Genomic DNA, 18,366 nt, shown 5'->3' on the forward strand with positions numbered 1-18,366 from the left:
TTGCATGTTCTCCCTCACCCACCTTCTTTCCATCCCCTTTCTGTTGGATTTCTTTCTAAATAAATGTCACTAATGAAGTTCATGCTATGTTAGTACAGGAGACGAGATATTTCCATCCCTGAAATTATGATTCATAGAATCACATATCTAAGTCTAAACTGTTACAGAGAATAAACACAATAAGAACATGTTTAATCTGTGGCATTCTTCATTAAAATGGCACATTTCTTATGTATTAAAATTAAATACGATCAAGTTCACTTAATGATATTAGCGATTAGGTTATGTATTCAGCAAGTACTTTTACTTTTAATACTTAAGTATTTTTAAAAGCCAGTACTTTTTTTACTTTTACTTAAGTAAAATGTTAATGTGGTACTTTGACTTTTACTTGAGTACATTTTTGACTGTGTATTTGTACTTTTACTTAAGTACATTTTTTGAGTACTTTCTCCACCACTGGTTCACAGTGATCTAATCTAAAAATGTAATAAGTACTTAAAAAATCAAAATTGTAGTTTTGAACAGTCTCTCATCTGTTTTTAGGCAATTCATAGGCCTCAACCCAGAAAGAGGAACAAAAGCTGCAAACGGAAAAGTGACATCAAAACCAAAAGGACCACTTATGCAAAACACAGCAGTGAACCCGCAGGTCTCCATTCTCCTCCTTCATGGACTACCAGTGGAACTTTTAAAATCGTAAAATTACACATTTACACACAATCAGTTCTCTTACTCCATCTCTCTCCCTGTCTCTTTTTCTCTACCTGTCTCTCCGTTATCTGTCCTGTCCACTTCTAACAGACAGGACAGCTACAATGAAGGAAGATCAGAGAGAATGTCTGTCCACTAAATCTTTCCTTTTCATCCTGTCTGTCTTTAACTGACATAAATGCAGTTTAATGTGCTGTTAATCTCATGTATTAAAATATTTTTTTCTTTCTTTATCTTCTAGCAACCCTTTGATGATTTCTGGAGAAGTTCAGGACTGAGAACAACTCATAACTCATCCATGTTGGCTTTGTTTGGCTATTCACTTAAATGTGTAGTGGAGTAAATCTTAAACTTGCCCACATGTTTAAGATGTACTGTTGGGGTTCCAATAAGGTTTTAAAAAATATGTAACTTCAAAATTTGACATCGCTGGATCCCTTCCTTCCTTTGAAGGAAGAAAATGATAGACATTTAGAATTTTGAGTGCAAGTTTTACATAAAAAGCTGGTAAAAATTGTTTTTATGACTTTGACATGCAGTTTGCTTGGAAACTTTGACGTTTGAGTTCTTTTGTTTTAGTAAAGATTATTTAATTCATTGTATTCAATGTAATATGATTCAATGAACTACTGTAAAATGACAACTTTTTGTAATTCTACTACAGAACTACTGTCATTTTATTATGATAAAAATTTGATGAAATCAGAGTAACCATGTTATATAATTACTATGCTATTTTAAAGAAATGTGTATAATTAGATTGAAATGACATTTTTGTAAATAATTGAATTCAATCTTCCTTTACAAATTAACTTGAATTCTAACCCCATCTTTACTTTATGTTACTTTTCTTCAACACATAATCTGTTTCAAGCATCAGAGGTCAAAGTGGGGTAATCTTCCTTCTCTGCCCTTTTGTCTTCTTCATCTCTTCATTCTCTTACTTCCTTGTTTTGCTTTCATCAAAAAACCAAAATAGGTTTCATAAAAAACACTAAAACGTTTACTGGGAGCCTGACTGCTTCACTTTGTTCTGAAAGTAACCCAGTGCAACAGTTCCTGGGTCTGCCAAAAATCTGCACACTATCTGTAAAGGGTCCTATAAACTTGATTATAGGAACCTTAAACAAAAATTACTTTTTTAAATATATAAAAAAAATTAAATACTGAACTAAGGAGAATGGAAAAGTGACCCAAGGGAAATGAATAATTGAAATAATAGACTACATACTGTATCTGTTGATGAAAGTCAATGGACATTGTGTGCTTGCACACGCAGGAGAGAAGGGAGAAGGAGAGGAGTTGCATGTAAAGAGTGAACTGTTAAATTGTTGACTCTGTTGCGGAGTGGCCACAGCTGGGAGCTGAGCTATGCCTCACTGTTATTGTTACTTTTTAAAACCTCAGTCTTGCTTTGTTTTTGTCTTTATGTCCGCATTTTTTTCTTGGTGTGCAAACCTTTAATGGCTTTGTGACAACAATCAAGCAATAATTTAAACCATAGTGAATATTAAGTAGATGCAGGGTGTTGTAACAGATTCACAAAAGGATTGTGGGGGTTGGATAGATCGACTAGAGCAGTGGTCCCCAACCTTTTTATTATCGCGGACTGGTCAAGACTTGGAAATTTTGCTGCGGCCCGTGGGTGGGGGGGCTGAACCGCCAGATAAGGTTTCTGCCTTATCAGGTGTTCCCGCTAAAGCCTGAATATGCCCAATTTGGGTTGTATTGGCCCTTTTATCGCAGCCTGTGGGGTTTTCCCTGACTGGAAAGAGAATGCAACCTGTTAAATGTGACAGGTAGCCAATCAGAAAGCATGCCCAGGTGAAAACGCAGCATACATTGTGGTATAATGTCCGCCAGGGAGTTACAAACATTGAGACAATACATCATCATTACATTACATAAATACATTAAAGAGAGACCATAAAGAGCATGTTTTAATAGCTTTGGGGAACTTACCTTGTTATGAAAAAGCTCCAGACAAGACGCCATACTGCTGTCTCCCGGGCAAACACGTGACGTCACAGATACGTTGCAATTGTGGGAGCAACTCTTTAGCAAACATCTCTTTAGGAAACTGACAAACCTATCTTTGAATTTGACTAAACAAGTGTTTAATTAACATTGTATTTTTAACATACAACACCACCATTGGTAATTAACACTTTTGATCATGCTCTGTAGATTTCGATTCATTCCCTAAAAGATTTATTATGGAAAGTATTTTTTCTTTCTGTTTAATATTGTCTTTAAATGCTGGTTCTCTAAGATGCAAATACAAGTAAAATGTCTTGCCTAGGAAAAAAACTGTATTGTATAATTATTTTGCAGTACCCAGATAGCACAGAATGATTGAAACAACATTGAATCAATGTCAGCCAGAAACATTGAAACAACATTGAAAGTGGTCAGTGACTTGTATGTTGAATCAACATTAGGGTTTCAACCATAACTGACATTATATCAATGTTGATTCAACCATCATCTGTATGTCAATTTACATGCATATTTCTATTTATCTTACATTGAATCAAAGTTGATTCAACACTCATTTGACTGTGGATCTGCATGCATATATCTGTTTATTCTACATTGAATCAGTTACGAGTCCTTTCATCCTAGAAATATTTTTCAGTTAATAGAAGTCCAACTATTGTAGTTAATAATAACTGTTTATAATTATAATTATTTATAATTAATGGGTTCCCATAGGGGTGAGCACAGAGGCAGTGGCTCTGAGCTCCTCTCATCTTCAGGGTGTTTTTGTTGTTTTATTGTTTTACTAATATGTCTAGGATCACCTACAGCTGACAGGATTTGTTTGACATTGGATTACAGAATGATAATCGAGGGTTTTACACAGATGCACAGCATACATAGCCCTGGCAACTTATCAAGGATGCTAATGGGGGGAAGAGGCAACATGAGGGGAAACAATGGTGGGGATGCCAACCGGGCTGACACTACTACAGACAGAGGGCCACATAAACTGCCACTGCTCATCATTTTTCTCTCAAATTCCAGATCCCCTGCGATAAGATGAATGAGTTGAAGCATCAGTTGTAAACTGTTGTGTTTTGCTGATCACAGAGATCTAGGGGTTGAACGACTACATATTTTTTAAGGTCGACTACATCATGATGTAGTCGAGTCGATGTCGACTAGTCGCGGTGACGTCATAGTGACGTAAGCGCAAAAACCCTTCACAACTACTTGGAGGCTTTATCAGCTATTTTCACGGCAAATATGGACCCCCCCCCCCCCCACACACACACACACACACACTCCCCTTCTCCTGCTTTTACTAAGTCTATTATGGAGAATTAAAAGAGCAATAAACAGATCATTCTTCGTGAGCAGGGAGAAAAGTTCGTTGTACAAAGTCGGGTCTGACTTTTTTTGACTTTTTTTTTGTTTTTTTCCAAACACCGGCTGATGCTGATGACCTCTGGATAGCTACTCGTATAGGAGTCAAATGATCACACTGACCACAATGGTGCTTTTGGAACATCACGAACCAAACTTATTATGAACGGATCCCGTTTGGTTACAGTTGAATTTAACGAAACCTCCTGCTGCTCCTCCGCCCGATGCGCAGCAGGAGGCTCTGCTGACTCAGCAGCGGCTCTCTGAACCGACATGCGGACTGCGGCCGAGATCGCCTCTATCAGATCCTCAGGATGAAGCTTGGACTTAGTTTCCAGATGTAGTTAAACCATATCTTTATAAGAGCATAAAGCTGCCAGTTTAAAAACTTCAATATGCAGGGTGACGCTGATCAGTTGGATGGATAAAAAAGACTGACATCATGACGCGTTATAACACATTACTCCGGTAGTCTTTTTTATTTTTTTTTTTTTTTTTAAGGATTTTTTTCGGCACTAGTTTATTTGACAACAACCTGACTGTAAGGGGGCAGAGAGAGCGGAGAGAGGCATGGGCCCAGCAATTGGAGGACGGGAGTCGGACTCCTGATTACCGCGGGCTAAAGTCTCTGTATGCGGGACGCCGCGCTAACCACTGCGCCGCGCACGGTAGCCTAAGCTGTAATTTACAGTTTGTAATTATTAAATTATTTACATTTTTATACAATTTGAGCTTTCTGACGAACTCACCTAGTCCACCTTCTTTCATTTTTTGGGAAAAATCTGTTTAGTCATGTAATTGCGACTAGTCGACTGGCCCAGAAAAAAGTCAGTGCAGAGAAAAGAATCGACGAGTCGACTAGTCGACTAATTGGTGCAACCCGCTCCACTCAACTATTCTGGACATGGCTATGGAGTTGTCAGGATGCACAGCACATAGATACGACAGGAGCCATGACTCTGAAGAACAGGAAAGGGGGCTCTGTGTCTATGTGAACAACAATTGGTAAACAAATGCCACAGTTATTGACAGACACTGCTCAGCCCACCTGGAATTTATCACCGTTAGATGTGGGTCCTTGTACCTTCCCCGTGAGTTTACGTTACCCTGGTGACTGCTGCACACATCCCATCCGGTGCTAACTCCAGTTATTTCTTTATTTGCTGATGACTTGTTGCTTTACATTTCAGATTCGACTCTCTCCATGTCATCAATTTTATCTGCTTTTCTGCTTTTCCTGAGAATGAGATTTGGCTCATTCTCAGGCTTCAGAGTAAACATTGCCAAAAGTGAAAGCTGTTCTATAAATGCTGCAGCAGTAAAGCTCTTCCCTCTTAAATTGAGTCCGTCTGGATTTAAGTGTCTATGGATTAATGTAACCAGATCCTTAAGCTCTCTTTCATCAGCTAATTTCTTGCTTTAATGTCTAAAATGAAAATGGAACCCCAAAGATGTAGAAGCTTACCTCTCTCAATTATTGACAGAAGTAATGCAATTAAAATGAACACTTTTACCCAAATTCCACTGTCTCCCATTTTTCTGCCAAAGGATTTTTTAATATAATTGATCAAACTATTTCCTACTTCCTATACCATGGAAAACTACAGAGGAGTCACAAATCTACATCCCAGATGTGCAAATTAAAGAGATGAATGTCACTTCTGAAATGCCCATTGTACTACTGGCCAGCACATACCCACAAAATTTAAATTGGAACCGTATTTCAACCCATCAAACTATCTTGCTTCAAAAATGCCTTGAATTCAAAGAAATATTTGCTGCATGCAGACTGACAGAGCAAGTCCCACCAGGTGTTTAACAGCAGAGAGCTTTAATTAAAATGCAGAACAAAACTTGAATTTCAGTGCAAAATCATTAAGTTTATTTATCATTTATTCTGTGTCACACATTATTTTAAGTTTGTTATCCCCTTAACATGCAGAGGAACTCCCGCATTATGTTTTTCTATTGTATTTTCCGGAGGTGAGGGTTTAAGGGAGTATAAAAATGTAATACTAAGCGTAACCTACTGACATGTCAATCAATTTTATTTGTTATAGTACATGCAAAAAAATTATTAATTTTTCACCTTGGCCAAAATTTCAGGAAGTTCAAGTATTGCAATTAAAAGCCTTCAGCTTATCTGAAAAGCTGTAGTGGAGTAGACTTGCTACTTGTCCTCTGATATAAATTTACAATGTATGTCATATTGCCACACTTTCAACTTCCTAGGCTCCCTTTTTAATCCAGAAAAAAAGGTGAAAATTCAATATAAAAATAATAGCTCACATATCAGAAATCTGTTTGTTCCACATGTTCCCAACAGAGCACTTCACTCAGGATGTAGGTTTGCTAAGGGTTCTTAGAGTTTCAAAAATTAAAATGTGAGGCAGATCATTTAGCTACTAAAGTTCACTTTTGTTGAACCAACTCCCAGTTGTGGCAGACACCCTGTCGACGTTTAAGACTAGGCTTAAACTAAGCTTCAAGCTTAGGTTTTCCTGAGCTATCTTTGTAGTCAGACTGCTGTAGGCTTAGGCTGCTGGAGGACAACATCTTCCCTCACTGAGGTAGTTTCTCTTACTACTTTTTAAATATGCATTGAACATGTATGGTGGGCTGAACAGTTTCGCAGTTGGTAGAACTGTTGCCTGGCAGCAAGAAGGTTCTGGGTTCGATTCCTGGCCTGGGGTCTTTCTGCATGGAGTTTGCATGTTCTCCCTGTGCATTGTGGGTTCTCTCCGGGTACAGAAACCGGAGTACCCGGAGAGAACCCACAAAAACAAAAACATGACTGTCAGGTTAATTGGTCTCTCTAAATTCTCCCTAGGTGTGTGTGTGTGTGTGTGTGTGTGTGTGTGTGCGTTTGTTTGTAATACCTTGTGGGGACGATTTTCCTGACATATACTACGTTGTGGGGACCAGTTGCTCCTTGTGGGGACTGGAGCCTGGTCCCCACAAGGGGAAACCCTGTTTTTGGGTCAGGGGTCAGAGTTAGGGCTAAGGTATGAATTGAGTTTTGGTTAGGGTTAGGGTTAGGTATGTGACGGATGGGGTTAGGAAAAGGGTAAAGGTAAGGTTTAGGCTGTAGAAATGAATGGAAGTCAATGGAAAGTCCCCACAAAGATAGCCACGCAAACGTGTGTGTGTGTGTGTGTGTGTGTGTGTGTGTGTGTGTTTGTCCTGTCTGTCTCTGTGTTGCCCTGGTCAGTTTTACTTTTATTTGGCGGCTTGGTGATTTTTCTGCAACTAAATGTCACTATGCATTGACACTAGCTAAAAATTAATTTGAATTTCAACACTCCCGAAGTTCTAAGAGCAGTTGAGTGAACCCCGCCTGAGCTTTTTATCTGCTGCATTTTCCCTGAGCATCGCGGAAAGACTGTGGGAAGCAGGCACGTGCAGAGGAGGGGAGCTAGGGGTGCTTGAGCACCTGCCACTTTTGCTCCTTGACCCCAAGTGCCCTTTTGGTCCATTTTTTTATTTGTTTTTGGTATTATTTCCTAAGCCCTCTTCTGACACATAACATGTACTAAAATTATTTGTTTCTTTTGTTGGGGTTCTTTTTTGTACTTTTCAAGAAAAACAGCATAATAAGCCCTCCGGTCACCTTGTTATCTTTTACCTTTTGCCCGTGACGCACGACGCAGTTGCCTCTCGCGCAGTGAGATAAAGCGGCTAACTGCGGAGCTCAACGTAGAGAACGTTCCAGATTACAGAACAGTTTTTGGTGAATAAAGTGGAGTAGACTTGCTACTTGTCAGATGACGGAAAACGTTGAACGTTGTATCGTTTCTGCTTCAGCACGGAGAAGCGGTTTAAGCAGAGAGGTAATGAAATACAACAGACACTGACAGGCCTCTGCGTCTGCCTTTCTCTGAAGAACTACTGAGTGGGAGGAGACAGCCAGGTGAGGAAAAACTGTTCTTATCTATTGTTTCAGTATTTTTATCATACAGACATTAGGCTGTTGTTGTTGTTGTGCTATTAGCTAGCTGCTAGCTAACGACTTTGCTAGCAAAGCAAGATAACTGAAAACCTTCTTCCCTGTATTGTTAATGATAAAAGTCATTCTTCAGTATCGCTTATGCAATAGGGGCACATCGCCTGTCCAAAACATATCATCTCCATAATGGATATATGTCTTCTAATTTCCTTTGCTGCATAATGTACATTGCATTTATTCTAGCGTTAGGTAAATGTATCTTGAAGGAGAATAGCACTTAAATAAAAGTCCAACAAGGATATTCATTTATAATTAAAAATAACTCACCCTGAATTACCATGATAGATATAATGTATGTAATAAAAGTGTGTCATTAATGAAGGGGAAAAAACTCAATCCAGACTTTTAAGTTTAGGGTCTGGTTCGCAGAGTATGAAGTTAATTTTTTCCCCAATTATTCAATGAAAAAAAAAAAAAAAAACTAACCTCAGTTAAGTAAAATAAAATTGTAATCAAAACTTTTGGAATTGTAATGATTTCTTCTTTTTTTTTAAACAAAAAGTTTTGTTTAAAAAAAAACTTTTTTCTAAATTAAATGACTCATTTTTGTCTTGTGAACTTAAAAAGTTATTTGCCAAACAAACTTTTATTTGCACACATCAGAAATCTTTTGTTGCGATTTTGGACCCTGCCCACAACGTCATGTGAAAATCACAAGCAAAATTTTGAGTCACAAACAAAAACTTAGAATAGCAAGAAAAGATTTCTGAAAAGCGCAAATAAGTTTGTTTTGAAAAAAAAATCACTTAGTGAGACAAAAATGTGTGATTTTAATAAAAAAAAAGTTTTTTAAGCTAAACTCAGTAGGCTTTTCTCATGGTGACATACATTAACAATTCAATTTTTACTTTTGTTTGTTTTTTTTCTTTTTTCTGCAGTTCCACATTAAAGTTTGATGCAGCTCTGCTTTCCTGAATCTTCATCTCCACTCCAGCAAATAGGCAGCTCTTTTTTTATAGATTACAGTACACTAAAAGGTTGCATTGTGCCCTTGTTTATATTTTTAATAGTGTAATTCTGTAAAGACAAAATATGTCTGGTGGTTTTAGCTCTGATTTACATATCTTTCTAAATTGCAGGTTTGAATATTGCAATACTTGCCTATAACAAAATAGATCTGCAGAAAGAAATTACTAATAAAATATCTTACATATGCATAGTTGTATGTTCTATATAGAGATTTCCCTTAGCTTTGATTGTATAGCTCACAATTTTGTAATTTATCATTGTTTATTAAACTCTGAAAGCTGTTTGGCTTTGTTAATATTTTGTCCTAGAATGCGGTTAGATGTGCCCTTTTTTTTTTGACACCTGCCCCTTTAGTGGTCTCTGCACGGCCCTGGTGGGAAGGTTAATCTAATCAAAACTTTTGCCAAAAGAGTAGAAGTTAAGCAAAGATTTTTGCTTCACCTTCTCCTCCTCTGGACATCTGATACCACCTGCCCCTGGGAATCTCCATCCTCCACCTCTCGTAGATCACATGGGTAGGTTTTCCTTTCCTTTCATCATTAGTATAATTTGCAGTCTCCAGTTATTTAGTGTAATTTGTAAAAATTATGTGAGTCCTGTATTTGAGTGGTTTAGGTTTGTGCTATTTTTGTGCTACACACTTGTGATGCACATTGGAAATGTTTCTGTGCTCTTGTAGGTCAGGTGCAGTGATAGTTTTGTGTGTACAATCGATAGTAGCCACACAGGCACACCCACTAGAAGAAAACAAACACACCCAGTAACAGTTGTACTGGCTGAGAGGTTGCCAGGTGACTGTGCCAAAAGGCAGTTCCAGGTTTCATAAGCGAGCAGAGAGTCTGAGTAGAGACTAAGTCTGAGCATGAGGAGAAGTTTTGAGTGCAACCATTGCAAGTTTTGAGAAGAAAGGCATGAAGTTCTGCTTTCAAAATAAAAATATAAGCCAAATGTATTAAAAGTTTTGAGAACAAAAGACATGAAATCCTGCTTTCAGACTGAAAATATGTGCTCTTGGATTATGGCAGAAAAATTCCCCCATAGTCATTATGATATCAGAGACTTGGTAAACTGCTCAATCAATTTTCCATGATCAGGCAAGTGAGACATTCAAAACAAATAGGACAACAGTCAAATAAGAATTGTGGAGGAGGCCTGTTATGTAAATAACTTGCCACAGTTAAAGGCATGTACTGCTGTCCAGAAACTGAATACCTGATTATACAGTGTAGACATTTCTACTTGCCTAGAGACTTTTGTCAGTTACTCAACAGCTGTTTCGTAAGCTGCTGCTGACTTACACTAAGGTATGTGAGGCTACCCTCTGCCCCATCTTGGGCTTTTAGATCATCTTTCTCTGTCCTCAATCCCTCATATGTATGAACTCTCATCTGTAAGACCAACAGTTAAAACAGTTTGGTTGTGGATTGAGGAAGCCACTGGAGAACTACAGAAATGCGTTGATATTTGCAGAAAAGACAAACCTGAAAAGATACACATCCACTGTACTCTGTAGATTACATTGTTGTTACCACAATAAAGACTTTTAATGTGCTCCCAGCCAACTCTGGTTTAACAATAAGGTGCATGCCCTGCTTAGAGCATCCTATGATGCTTTCTGTTCAGGAGATTGAGCATGTCCATGCAGAGAGGCATCAAAATGTGCTAATGAATTAAAACATTCACAAGCTGCTCACACATTGGGAGACCTCACAGACATCACTTTGCCTGATACTTTGAGCCAGTTTTTGGCCTACTTTGACTGACTCACCATAGAGGCCTACACATATCCTGCTGCTCCAGAGAATTCCTAAGACTCCACATCTCCACCGACCTCATCTGACACCTGCCTCCAAAGAAATCTACACAAGCATACCTAAGCAGAAGGCCAGTCGGATCATAAATGACCTCTTGCACTCTAGACACTCCTCCTTCCTTCCAAAAGATGCTTCAGATCACTCAAGACAAAATCTACAAAATCAAGTAGTCTTTATCCATAAGCAGTAAGGAGCAAAGATAAGCTCTGGTCCTGAACATAGCAGTAGGCGCTTTAACTTTAAATTTACTGTTGCAATTTGACTTTTAAATTATATATTGTATGTATGTTTTTGTTTTTTTGTTTTGTTTTATCTCTGGTGTTTAGTACTTATTGTAATTTCTCATCCTGCTACTGAGAAGTGCCAAACTGTTATTTTGTTGTTCTCGTAACAGTGGCAATAAAAATAGTTGATTGGACTGCATGGCACTACAGCCAGGGGAAGCTATAGGACACTTGTCTTGGGCGTAGTTTGAGCCTAAGCTCAATCCTATAGTGATTAAATTGTACATAAATTAATTTAACAACCACTGCAAATTAGGGCAGATTTAAACATCTTCAAATAATTCCAATAAAAAAATTACTGAAACTGTTTGGGAAAAGTCTTTGTAATACTGTATTGCTTTTATTGATTATTTTTTAAGTCAACACTAAAATCCTGTGGCAATGACTACTTCAGTCTCCAAATCATTCAACTATCTAAGTCTTCATGAGAGCACACATTTATAAACATTTGGTTACATCAGCTGTCCTTGAGATAGAACACCTCAATACACTGAAAAAACAAAATAGTTAAACCAACTTAATTAAATTGCTTCAGTTGATAAGTTTAGCTAACTTAATTTATTAAGTTGGTTTAACTTGACAAATTTAAGTCAGTCTTACCCAAGTTATTTAGTTTTCTTCAAATAAAGAAGTAAACTAATAAAGGATCCTTTTTCAGGCTTTTTTTTGGCTCAAGCAGTCTTTATTTGAGACTAGCTAGATCGGAAAGTGCGTAATGAAACAGGGGTAAGACATTCGGCAAAGGCCAGTAGGTCTGGAATTGAACCTGCAACAGCCGAATGGAGGACTAAGGCCTCCTTGTGAGGGTTGTGCTCTACCCCTGTGCCACCACAGCACCCCGATCAGTACAGAATCTGTCCCTTGTGTCATGATGTAAAATGTAGGATACAAACATGGCATTGAACCTGATTGTTTCAACTAAAGTCAATGTAAAAAAAATTAAGTTAAAATTTTTTAACTTTTAAGTTAATTCAACACAAAAAGTAAGTCGCCATCACTAAACCAAAAATAATTAAATTAGATTAATGTAATTAAGCTCATAACATGAACTACAACCCAAATATCTTTTTTTAGAGTGTACAGACCTGAACAGATATACATATTTCTACTGCATGCTAGAAATATGACTAAGTTCAGGGAATAGTCCTGGAAGTTAAGAGAAGAGCTTATTGCCTTGAATAAACATGGAAAGTGACACAAAATGATAGCAAGTATTCTCAATAATCCTAGATGGTTAAAAAGCATAGTTTGCAGTTTAAAGGAACAGTGGCAATATGCTACTTAGAAAACAGAAGTCTCAAACGTTTTCAACAGTTTTCATCACATCCTTAAGGATGCACGTGGTCAACAACCATTAGACTGTGAAAAGCTATAGAGCCAGACTTAGTAACTGAGATTTCAGGTTTCACTGTGTGGCTCATACCAAATGCTGTAGTGTGGTGTGTTGAACTCCAGGATCCACACCACTGTTGACCCAAAAGCACAGGAAATGCCAGCTAGAATTTACTCAAGGCTATTAAAATAATAATAAGATTTAGGTACCATCTGAGGAGCATTATGGATTAATTCTCTAATGTCCATATATGTATGAAGTGAAATAATTAAACATATGGTGAAAAAAAGCTCTGTCCAGAGTGAGGCTTAGCAGTGACTAGATGATGTTCTGGGTCTGCTTTGTCTGGCACAGGAAACATGCAGGATTTGGGGGGCAAGAAGGATTCAACTGAGCATCAGGAAATTCTAGGAGAAAAAGTCACAACATCTGTCAGGAAGCTTTTTCTTAGGCCTTATTGGACCTTTGAATAGGATAATGATCTCAAGCTTAATTCAAGGTACTACAGAAATGGATTTCAGAGGATGTACAGGAAGATAGCAGAGTGGGGAGTATAGTCTATATTGGAAATGTTTGATGGGATTGGAAAACAGCATACAAAATCAACACAAAAATTAACTACAAGCCATTGTCCAATAATAGCAGAGGTTTGGCTACGAATCATATTGACAGATTGTTACAGCAGCATCAGAATGCTCTACTAAATGCTAACAATCATGGCTTTGTCATAAATGGATGAATCATCTAGAAAATAATAGTCATTAAAATAGGTATTTTGCTTATAAACTTGAGTACAAAGTTGTAATTTGTGTTGTTATTCTATTCGGTTTCCTGCAAATAACATCTAAGTAGTATATTTTTGAATAATTTTAGGTGCAAATATAGAGAACTCCTTTTTGAATATTACTTTGCAATGGAGGGATTTTTAAATTGCCGATTTACGATTTCTTTTCATATCGTTTTCAGATTGACTTATCTGCTCACTTATGGTATGGAATGAGCAGTCACTCACTCACTACCATGACCCAGCGATGACCCACTGAAGATAGTTTACTATTTTAGTTGAAATGTTTGTTTGAAATGTTTTATTGGTTTGATTTCTCACTGCTTATAAATTAATTTGGTATTCAGTCTTGTAGATCTTTGTGTTGGGTCTGCGATTGGCTGTGAGTCCACCTCAAAACAACCCAGAACAACCATCATAAAATGGATGGATTAATTATTTTACCCCTTTTTATATGAATTGTACATGCAGCATAAAAATTTCAAACACTGAAAAATATTGAACATTATAGAAATCTTTTCTGTGTAAATTTGTGACCTTGGGAAAAAATTGTGGGGACAATGTCTAAAGCAATGAAATTATGCAAAGCAAATTACTTTCTCTCTATACTCTATATAAAACAGTATAAATAATTAACAGAACCTGATTAGATAAGACAAATATATGGTGCTTGGTGAAATAAGCTATAAATTTGTGCTGTCTGTCCAAAATTGTACAGAGTTGTTCTCCATCAATGAATAAATATTGCATGTGTTTGATTCTTGCATATGGAAACCATCTGACCTAAAGTTGTCATAGGAATGATGATGGGAAGCATTTTAATGAGAGAGGTCTGACAGAGGCCTATAATACTGTAAGAGGGGGTGGGGACCAGAACATAAATTAAATGATGCCTTGATAAATTGTGATGTTGTGTGTGTTGAGTGGGAATGGGCTCTGATGAAGGTGGAGATAATAAGAGTAGGTTTAGGTTCAGTGTTAATGTTTTGCCATTTAACAAAATGTGTTCAGATCATTGGGACTGAAACAATAAACAAGGACATGGAAATGAGACTGGGATTTAAAGATTAGATACATAATCATTATACAGGCTGAATAATGAAAAAAGGCAGTGAGAATTCTAGTTGACATCAAAATGAGACATTTAAAGATTTTACCAAGTTATTTAAACTATCATTCTCACTGGCTCAGAGAACATTCCAGAAAACAATCATATTTATAGCCAGTTTTTTTCAACAAATTTTATTGTTATTTTTATTTACTATATTTTTTTATCTTTTTTCATCTGCACTGTGCGCATGCTCTTTTTCCTAAACGATATAGGAATACAACATAAAACAAATATCCTTGACATAGGCTACGTCAAAAAACGAACTAAAATGACAGTGTGTAAAAAATGAGACCCAACCTACTAAATCGGCATAAATAGGCAGTTTCATGTTGTTGGAAATTTAATTAATTGCTACGTCATCATCTTCATAATTATCATAAATCATAGTCATAACAACAAGAACATTGACGTGAGAATTACAGTAAAAAGTGCACCATCATATTTAACTTAAAAACTATACAGCTGCCAAAAGATGAAACTGTTAATGATAAAGTTCTAACAATATAGAAATGTTTCACGATACTTGTTTCACAAAACAAGGAAGCTACCCTTTAATCTTCTTTCTTTTATCTTGTTCGTGGGGGTGGGAGTTACATATTTGATAAGTGCCATCCAATTAAGTTGATTTACAGCGGTTTGAGTTATTTTATTTTTATTTTTTATTTTTGCCTGTTAGCTCTTTCCTGTGGTTTTGACAGTCATCAAACCTTCAGTCCTTCCAACTCATCGCTCTTACAATTCTGGAGACTCATCTGACGAATCATGGAGAGAGCAGGTAGTTTAATAGTCCACTGATCCAACTTCAACCATCACCTTTATTGGCCATTTAGATTAACCACCCCCGATCCCTCAAAATTCTCTCCCTCTCTCTTTACATTTGTTTGTTTGTTTTCTCACAGCAGTCCTCACTGACGGAGCCCTGAGACCCCGCCGTACCCGACCCCGTGCTTGCCCCTCCACTCCCTTCTCCACTGCCTCCACCGCTACCACCACCGGCCTCTCGCAGTTCCTTCTCCCTCCTCTCCCGTTCCACCGCCTCCTGTTCACTCTTGCTACTGGGGAACTTGTCCTTGTTGTTCTCCTTTTTCCACTTCATCCTGCGATTCTGGAACCAGATCTTAACCTGCCGCTCTGTCAACGCTAACGCGTGCGACACCTCGATTCGGCGTTTCCTGGTTAGGTAGGGGTTGAACAGGAACTCTTTCTCCAGCTCCAGAGTCTGGTAGCGACTGTAGGTCTGCCGACCTCTTCTTCTGCCAGCAGCTACTGGGGAAAGGTGAGAGAGAAAGATGAAGGAAGACATGTAGAGAAGAATTAATAAAAAAAAAATAATAACATGAGACATGCATTCTTCTCACTTTGTAATTTGATATAGTAAACAGCATTTTTAGGGAATCGTTTCCTTATATTGACTATGACAGGTTTATTATGTGGTCAATAGAATGACCACATAATAACATCGAAGTTACTCCAAAGTAAGTTCAATGAGCTGAAAGAATATTTTTGGACAGGTTTGTGATGGTTTTGTTGTGCAGCTTCACTTAGAAGTAGGATTTAGTCCAACTGAAGAACTTAAAACATGTCAAAAAGAAGAAGCACTTCTAATGCACTGAAGCAATCCGTCGCACTTGTCGTATAAATTACTGATTCCAACAAAGAATCAAATGAATGTAACCTTATCTGTCAAAATAATAAAAGCCAGCTATGTCAAGGCAGCCAAGGGGTTTAAAAACAGGTACATGCGCTCATACACCACGCGCACGCGCGCATTTGGGCATGCAGACAAAATGACATCCAAAATAAGCGAAAATGAAAATTAAGGCATCTATTAACGATCGACGTGTAATTAAAATTGCGGTAAAGAATAAAAGATAAAAACAAAACTTTGTTTTTACATTTCCCGAAACCACTACAGGAGCATAACTAACTGCTAGAGACAATATATAACATTTATTTTCCTTTATCACCACAGATAGAAGATATGAAAAGTAATTTCTGAAGCTGCGTTACCCTGACAGTAAGGTAATATATTTATTACACTACCTTACAGAAAAAAGCGATGGAATATTAAAAGAATGCAGATATTTTACTATGCAAGCTTTAAAGTAAAAGGTCTTTTTAACCGTCACTATTTCATACTTTGTGAAATACGGCGCATAAAAATGGCAGCATTCAAATGTTTGAGGACGAATACGGAATGCATTTATCTTCGCGAATAATATCTGAGGAGTTCCATTTTAGATGGAGTGTGTATGAACCTGTGCGGACAAAGCGCTGTCGGTAACGTTTCTGGATGAGGTTTCAAAATGGAACTCTGACTTTGAAACTAGAAACAGCGTATAAAGTAGACTCCTTCTAGTCTATGTGATAATATCAAGCTTACAGTTCAATAGCAAAATAATGTTTATGGTACACCCGCAATCAATCGATTCCTCCTTTGAATCTTAAGAGAGCTCTTAATCCTAAATATTTCGGGACGTTTCTACAGTGTGTCCATCTGGAGTAACAGAACTGCTTTTTGGAGAAGAGCCATGAGTTGAAATAAAGATGCCCTTGTCAACGTGCGCGGACTTGTAGGTGATGTAAATGTCCTGTTTTTGCTCCAACGGCTCCGCTTGGTTTCTTGTTCAATGGGTACAAAAGAAAATGAAAAGCTTTTTACAACCATAAAATAAAGGGAATGAAAAACCGTATACCGACAGGTATGAATGCTTCTTTGAGGCGAGCATGAAAATGTATCCTCCAGCCACATATCAAACAGCAGGCTTCTCTCACAATTCTGTTACATTGTCACATTAAATTGCTTCGAAACTTTCTTTCAAAGTTTACAAACATTTAATCTGTGGTTACATATGCTGTTAAAGGCCTGATGAGTTAGAGAGAAAATGAATAACTCAACCAACTTTATTTACAAAGTTACGAATTTAACCTTGTACACTGAAACACACACACACACACACACACACACACACACACACACACACACACACACACACAGAATACTATATATATAATTTCGGGCCAAATGACTATGTCCCTATTTGTAAGCCAAATAAAACCTTGGCTTGGGCGTGCTCGGACACATTTCCTTCCAATGTAGGAGGGTGGAAGTGTAGAAGAGGCCCAATGCCATTTTATAACATCGATTGTGAAATGTGCACAGTTTGGGGTTTTCACAGAAATGCGGTGTATCTGTGGAGTTTCAATTCATCCTCCCATATGTTCCACACAAGTGAATTGTTACTGATTATGCGACAAACGTAACCCCCGACACCATGCCAGAAATGAAACGGTTGTTATGTAGAATATTGATGTGACTTTTTTATTATCGTGAAAAGCAGAAACTCTGTAAAACTGCACGCATTTAATCCCTACGGATCCATACAATCATTAGATTAATATTAATATTTTGTAATTATGGCTCAGATATGGAGGAAGCTGTCACAACCAGAGAGGCAAAGAAAGACAATTTGCATCAGAGCAAAAATATATAATTTATTAAACTTGGAGGTAAATAAGCACCACCCACAATGACGGGAAGCCAAAATAGAAAGTCCAAATGCAAAATAAATGAGTGAGTATCCTTGAAAAGCAGAACATGTAACTTTTGATCCTCACATATGATGAAGATAAGAAAGCAAGAAGAAAAACTAGAAAGACTTTTCGCGCCTGGAGGACACGCTTCAAACCCCAGCCAAGACACGAATAACAAAGTCCCGGATAATCTTACACTCTCACAGATAGACACAAATACATACACACTCTGGCGCGAGCTCACATAAACACACACATAAGCGGCGAAGCCTGAGAAATATGGGTTCAAACAAAACAGACTCCTGTAGATGAAACTATCCAATGCTTCCTTTTCTCATTCCCTTTTTGCCCCCCATCCCCCCGCCCCCAAACACACACAAAAAAAGAAAAAAAAAAACAAAAAAAAAAAAAAAATATATATATATATATATATATATATATATATATA

The 18,366-nt window shown here is 37.5% G+C and overlaps 1 protein-coding gene and 2 long non-coding RNA genes across 4 annotated transcripts in view; 1 reads left to right on the top strand and 2 right to left on the bottom strand.

Annotated features, from left to right (window-relative positions):
- Positions 1-9,970, bottom strand: part of LOC107834642 (uncharacterized) — a 12,271-nt gene extending 2,301 nt beyond the window's left edge. The window contains exon 1 of the long non-coding RNA XR_001660454.1: positions 9,832-9,970. This is a non-coding gene — a long non-coding RNA (uncharacterized LOC107834642). The remainder of the gene's footprint in view (positions 1-9,831) is intronic.
- Positions 1-14,355, top strand: part of LOC107834643 (uncharacterized) — an 18,517-nt gene extending 4,162 nt beyond the window's left edge. The window contains exons 2-3 of the long non-coding RNA XR_001660455.1: positions 4,775-4,777; positions 14,345-14,355. This is a non-coding gene — a long non-coding RNA (uncharacterized LOC107834643). The remainder of the gene's footprint in view (positions 1-4,774; positions 4,778-14,344) is intronic.
- LOC103130977 (homeobox protein Hox-B8a) overlaps positions 14,328-18,366 on the bottom strand; it is a 5,412-nt gene continuing 1,373 nt past the window's right edge. Inside the window, exon 2 of one of the 2 annotated variants that reach the window (XM_007542514.2) lies at positions 14,328-15,650. In XM_007542514.2, coding sequence (XP_007542576.1) covers positions 15,256-15,650 — 395 coding nt within the window. In that variant the 3' untranslated portion in view covers positions 14,328-15,255. The remainder of the gene's footprint in view (positions 15,651-18,366) is intronic. The other variant, XM_007542515.2, reaches the window with a different exon arrangement.

The sequence above is a fragment of the Poecilia formosa genome, unplaced genomic scaffold, assembly GCF_000485575.1.
Source record: "Poecilia formosa unplaced genomic scaffold, Poecilia_formosa-5.1.2 Scaffold704, whole genome shotgun sequence".
NCBI classification, from domain to species: Eukaryota; Metazoa; Chordata; class Actinopteri; order Cyprinodontiformes; family Poeciliidae; genus Poecilia; species Poecilia formosa.